The 6,579-nt window shown below is 44.9% G+C and overlaps 1 protein-coding gene across 1 annotated transcript; it reads left to right on the top strand.

Moving 5' to 3' along the window:
• PTS (6-pyruvoyltetrahydropterin synthase) lies at nt 1-4,887 on the top strand. The gene is made up of 6 exons (XM_063355231.1): nt 1-132; nt 948-1,027; nt 1,681-1,703; nt 2,721-2,777; nt 3,098-3,168; nt 3,678-4,887. The coding sequence occupies exons 1-6, from the start codon at nt 59-61 to the stop codon at nt 3,817-3,819; spliced, it is 447 nt and encodes a 148-aa protein (XP_063211301.1). The 5' UTR covers nt 1-58; the 3' UTR covers nt 3,820-4,887.
• Nucleotides 4,888-6,579: the final 1,692 nt, after the last annotated feature.

The raw sequence follows: 6,579 nt of genomic DNA, 5'->3' as shown, positions 1-6,579 counted from the left end.
GGGGCCCGGATGGAGCCGGCCGCGCCAGCGCGCAAGCACCGCCCGCCGCGGCCCGGCCATGGCACCGCCCGCCGCCCGGCTGGCCCGGCTCTCCCGCACCGTCTCCTTCAGCGCCTGCCACCGCCTGCACAGGTGAGCGGCCCGGCCTCGCCGCCCCGGGACGCGGGCACGGCGGCCCTCCGCGGCGGGAAGGCAGAGCTGCGCGGGATTTGTGCGGTGCGGGTCCCCTTTCCGCAGCCGGCCGCGGGGAGGCCCGGGTGCCTGCCTGCTGTCGAGCGCTTCCCGGTTCTCCTTGGTTTGGTCCGTTTTCTGCAGCCTCCAGCGGCCAGTCCTGACTGTAGGCAGCAGTGCTTGACTAGGCTGACCGAGAACCGAAGGTTTGTTTTTAAACAGGACGAATTATGCTTGTGGTTTGTAAGCAACTCACTGTGCCCCTAATCTGTTGCCTTTTTCTCAAAACTTACATATTCCTAAAGAGCACCTTGACCTGAAATACTGCTGAGAATAGGCACTTGAATTTTTTCAAAGAAAAACTTCAGAGGGGGAAGTAGGCCTTTATGGTTCTTGGAGAAGCCCCGTAAGCTTTGTTAGTTAATAATAAATAATAATATGCACAGTTTGCTCCAGGCACTTCTTCCTAGGAGCCCAAGTAATTTTGCCTTATTCATATGTGAATAGCTGTTAGTGTTTATACAGCAGCGGTATTAGGCAGTTGTTATGAAACCTGCATATATAAATACAAAACCACAGAAAAAAAACCCCAAAGCCGTTGTCAGCATCTTTTCATGGGCCCAGTACTTCTCTGGTTCTGTTTGTGCCTTCTGGATAGGAAAGGAGAGTAAATTGGGAGAGTAAATAGTTGGAAGAGCTAGAAAGCAATAACAGTTGAAGTGAAGCCATAAACATCTGTAATGGATCCTGAAATGCCATGTCTGTATTACTCACAGTAAATCACTGAGTGATGAAGAAAACCAGAAGCTGTTTGGAAAATGCAACAATCCAAATGGCCATGGACACAACTATAAAGGTAAGGAGTTGCTTACACATGTAGTCACAGACAGAGGCTGCTCTCAGGTTTGAATGCGGAATAAGCCATGGGAGAGCGGGGCCAGTCATGTATCTCAGCAGTCTGCTACAGCTTTTAGTGGCTGGTTTGGTTTTTTTCTAGGATTGGAAGGAATCCTGGGTTGAAATGACACCTTGCAGTAATTCTAGTTGGCAGCCACTTCATCCCTTTCTTTCCTTCTCTGGTATTCTGTAATGTCAGAAGACTTATAAGCTGACCTCACATCTTATGATCTCGGGGGTCTGGTGATCATGGGCACATAGGGTGTCTGCATTGTCCAGAAGACTTTGCTGATCAAGAGGCTTTGATCTTAAGTTGCAGGGCACAAGCTCTCGTAGGGAGTAGGTACTTGAGAACTCAGCTCTGCCTGCAAGGGGCACTTCAGGGATAGTGGTGTGTCTCTGGGCGTCAGACCTTGGAGAATGACTTCTTCAACGAGCGCTCCGAGTGATTATTCTTTATGGAGTGGATATCTGTTTTATAAAAACGGTCCCATTTTTAAGTGCTGGGAAGCCTGCACCAGTCTTTGTGGATTAGCGATGAATCCCAATCAGTAGTGTATTTTATTGCTACGTTCATGGTGTCATTGTGACCTGACTTTTTCTTTTTTTCAGTTATAGTCACTGTGCGTGGAGAGGTAAGTTTGATCAACTTCTTTTTTTTCCATTCCTTAGGGTGTCAGGATAGATGGGTCCCTGTTTTCCACAGTACTGAAGTTCTAGCTCAATTGCTAGGTTTCCCAGGGTGTTTGTGGAAACTCTGTACACATAACTAGAGAAGAAGGTTTTCCGTAATCAGTGTTGTATTCACCTTGCCTCTGATGAGGATTTGCAGGTAACTGTATTTAATCCAAGGTTTGTAATCATCCCCTGGGCACATAACTTAGTCTCACTGCAGAATGTATAGGCTCTGGTCAGACCTGTGGGGCACCTTTGGATCACTATTGAGCTAAGGGAGGCTTAGCACTTCCAGTAATTGATTCTCTCTGCTGTTTTATCGAGGTATTTTGCTGCAAATATAAAAGGAAATTCTGCTTTTGCAGTCGTTTTTCACCCTTCATCCTGTCATTGGTCTGTGTATTCTGCAGAGTGAGTTGTTCAGACTTTGGTTTTGATGTTTTCCGAACAACTTTTTGAAGATTTCCATTTCATAGGAAAGGGGGGTTCTATTCAGATCTGAAACTAAAATTTTGAAGCCTCTTCTTTCTCTACGTTCGCCAAATAGGCTGTGAGCTACACCACCTGATTTTGTTCCTGGAGCTGTTCCTTCTCCAGATGGGAGGATGCCCTGAGCTCAGGCTGGTCTCTGTTTTGTCCCTGGTTGTTCAGCCCAGCAGTTTATGCCTGTTTTCCTGCTTATGGTCATGCTAGATTGTTGCTTGAAGACTGAGTGTTTCAGTGAGATTTTCGTCCCTGGTGTCAGCTTTTAGGAGAGAGTGGAACCACTGGAGTTGTTTGTATGCTGTACCTAGCCTTTGGGAACATAACAGGAGTAGAGTTGGAACTCAGCGTGTGAAGGTGGAAAGATATTCTTCTTATGGCTCAGATGTTGTGAGCGCACAGATACTCTCAGTCAGATTTGTACAGGCTCACGGCAACCTTGGTAATAAGGATGTGTAGCTAGACTACTAAGCTCACTATTGTTTTCCCTGCAGATTGACCCAGTCTCAGGAATGGTTATAAACCTGACAGACCTGAAAGAATATATGCAGGTAATAGCACTATTTTCCTACACATCTCCTGGGAGAATTGGTTAGAGCTTAGCAATTTGTCTAGTACGAGGGTGGAGACACGGTGAGTTGATGATGGTAGGAAATAAAGAAGAAATTAAGGAATGATTTAAGACTAAAAGGCATTGGCATTGTGATGGGAGGCAGTACCATGTCTCCAGCTAGAAAGTTAACACGTGGGTGTAGGGCTCTTATTCTTTTTTTACATACTGTTGCCTTGCTCCAGTCCCATTTGCATGGTAATTTGAACGCTGACTCCACTGACCAACTGTCCCAAGATTGTCACTGTTTTCTTTCTGCAGGAGGCAATCATGGAACCGCTTGACCACAAAAACCTGGATAAGGATGTGCCATACTTTGCTGAGGTTGTGAGGTGGGTGATGGAGACTCCTCGGGGCATTGACTGCAGGGTCAAAGAACAGTCTTCAAGGCTTAGTGCTACCTCTGAGAGAGCAGCTTTGATACCTTTGTGTGTAACACACCCGTGACACATAGTGGTGCATGTCAGGTGCTGGATGCCTGCCTGCCTTCCAGCCCTGCTGCTATGCAGCCTGCCTTGCTGTGCCGGGCCGATGCAGGTCTGCCGGGGCACCTGCCATCCCACATACACAGGAAGGCACCACTTGCTCACACGCGAGGAGCCCTTTGTGGACTGCCACTTGTCACGCGAGCAGCTTGGGGAGACAGATAGGACCTCTTAATTAGACCTTGTTTAATCCATGTTTGATGGCAACAGTTCAAGCCCCGCTTACATTCAGGGTCATCATGTGAAAGCTGCCCGCATGGCTCCCTGTGGCCTTTAGCATCCCCCCTCGCCTGCTCTGGGTACAGTCTCAAATATCATTACTGTCAGTTCTGAATCTGCTCATGTTTCACTCTTAGCACCACCGAGAACGTTGCAGTATTCATCTGGGAAAACCTCAAGAAGCTCCTGCCTGTGGGAACTCTTTATAAAGTCAAAGTGTATGAAACAGACCAGAACATTGTCGTTTACAAAGGAGAAGAAACAATCTCTGAGAAGTGAAATGGGCTTCAGCCCAACTGGTCAGAAACTCTGCTGCATAATCAGATCAGTGGATTACTTCAACCCTGCTCGCTGTATTTCCTACATCTGGCTATTGGTTATTATTACATAAGGACAAGAATTCTTGCAGCAATCTAGCAGTTTGGGTTCTCAGAATTTGTTGATTTGTTTGCTTTTTCTCAAGACATTCCTGCTTTGCCAACCCTAACTGCCAAGCTGATGTGAAATTTACAATTCTGCCATGTTAAATAAAGCAGCTTTCTAAAGAGGAGGCAGCCTGGCAAAGTGTATATCCTGTCCAGTCACAAAAGGCTTTGATTTTTCTCTAATTAGACATTGGATTCATTTATGATTTTTAATAGCTTGGGCTTTGGTGTTGTTTTGCTTCTTGATCAAATAGAGAAACATTCTGGAGAATGAGGACTACACAATTCGCTTTTTTCATTTTTCTTCTTTTTTTTTCTTATTCCTGTGCTACAGGCTCATTTCTTTTTGCGGCTAGCTGGTATTTCTCCATGTAAGGAAATGGTATACTAAGCAATATCTCTTGCTACAGGAGACTTTCCATTCTGCATCTGATCATGGACAGCTGAAATAGGGGAGAACCTGTGGTACCTTGAGTCCATATCCACTTGAAGCCCCCTGAAAGCTTGTTGGCACAAGTAGCCAGATCAAGTGTGGTTTTCTTAGGGAAGTTTTGAGTTCCATAGGAACAGGATCAAACTCTGTCCTTTCATCTTTCTGGAGAAAGCAGTCTGCTCAGGTTTGTGCTGTGATGATCATCAGTTACTTGGTATTTTCATCATCAGAATGCGACATTGGGAAGGCCTTGTAGAGAAAAGAAGCACTTGGTATGCATCAGTCATCAGGGCTGCAGGTTTCTGCTGTCACTTGCAGATTAGGAGATGCAACAGTGTTTGGCATAGGTTGTTACAAAAGGATGAGGCTGTGTGATGAGTTTAAATGAACACTAACCAGGTTATTCTGAAGATTCCTGAAATTGTAGGCATACTGTGAAAGCTAAGTGCTGGAAAGGGAGTGCATGTAAAACCAGTTAGGGAACAGTTGCTGTATAATGCCTGTGGTTAAGAGCCATAAGATCAAGTGATAGTACTGTGCATGATTATCACATGAGCAATGTCCTGAAGAGTAAGTAGGTATGCCCATGAAGAATAACTTAATGCATATCATTAAAAAGTGATATCCAGGGTAATAATTCCCTTGCTTTACAAGGAAGTTATGCATGTGAATAATGGTAGCAAACAGCATCATTCAGAAAGGTTTAATGAAGCTTGCCTAATAGTTAACCTTGGCCACAGTCTACTACAGGCTGAGGGTGAAGTATCCTTCTGTAGCTACCAGTTCTGCTAGAAAGTAGTTTTTACTCTTCCAAAAAATACTTTGACTCTTTCTTTTAAATCGTGACTGTTTTATGTGAGGACAATTCTGTGCTGTCTCCTGCATTGATCCATCTTTTTTCAAACTTTCTGGATGAGCTTCTAAAAGCGAATGGTAAGAAAAGGATGGAGATGAGGGATATTCCGACCTTCCCTCTGGCAGAGGCAAAACCTCTGCCATGGGATCTCCAGCATTGGGGTTTTGTTTCCCTCTTAGAGATAGTGCTTTGGTGAATAATTGGCTGAAGGTTCATTCCAGTGTCACACAAGTAGAGAGTGCTCCATGCATCAGAAAAAGGGGATGCACTGTTGCTCCTTCTCCCTCCTTTTGTCCCCCAGATGTGGAACCAGTCAGCTTTTTTCAGTGTGGGCTCTGGCCAGGGCGGTTTTGAAGCTCTTCTGAAGGCTCCTGCTGTTCTGTAGTTCACTAGTGTGATATGTCATTCCGATTTGCTAAAATGGTGTAAATCATACTGGGTGGTAGCTGATGATGATGATGATTCACAAAGCATTTGGTGTCTTCAGTGAGTCATGGAGACTAAAATAGATCATGTGGTGTCTTTATCAGAAGGGTAATTATCTCTTGACTTTGTTGACACAAAAACATGCAAACAAATGGTTACATCTATATAGCACAGCCCTTTGCTATTGTTGGGATGAAGTCGGGTGCTAGGCTAGAAAAAAATAGCCCACATTCCTGATCTTTTAGTGCAGTGCAACATATCCCAGACAAAGTCCCGCAATAGCTTGGGCATTTATATTGCTGTGTTGCATGTTGGAGATGTATCCATATCCTTTATTTTGATCTCTCCGGTTTAAATGGCAGCAGATCTGAGGAGATGGATATAAATTGGTTGACTGGGTAGTCGCTTGGGTGAAGGGGGTTGTCAGTATCAGAGCTGGAATTGTAATTGCCTACATCCCAATAAATTATAGTGTATTCTGTCCCTTCTCCTGCTTAGTGGGGTCTTGATCTTCATAGGTACACATGAACTCCATGCAGAGAAGTCTCTGTTGGAATCAGCCTCCAAATTCACAAGTTAGGGAGGAAGGAATTTACTAACATAATTAAACATTAAGCATCTCTGTGCTGTAACTTAGTTACCGAGTGATGAAATTGTTTGAAGGATAACTGTTCAGGGTCCAAGACAGCAATTAAAAGGACAAAGCTGGTCCCAAGCAGAGCTAGTGTAGGAGCAAGACTTCCAGCTTTAGTGCACATAAATGTAAATAGCAGTATAATGATGCCAAGACCAGAAAAGTGTCGTGTTGTGTTTAGTAGGGAGTGAGGGGGAGGACCCAGTTCTGCCTACCTGTCACATGTAAAAATAAATCATCAGGTTATATAGAAAAGGAGGAGTGC

This window comes from Chroicocephalus ridibundus, chromosome 18 (genome assembly GCF_963924245.1).
Source record: "Chroicocephalus ridibundus chromosome 18, bChrRid1.1, whole genome shotgun sequence".
Taxonomy (NCBI): domain Eukaryota; kingdom Metazoa; phylum Chordata; class Aves; order Charadriiformes; family Laridae; genus Chroicocephalus; species Chroicocephalus ridibundus.
This window is presented reverse-complemented; position numbering and strand designations above follow the sequence as displayed.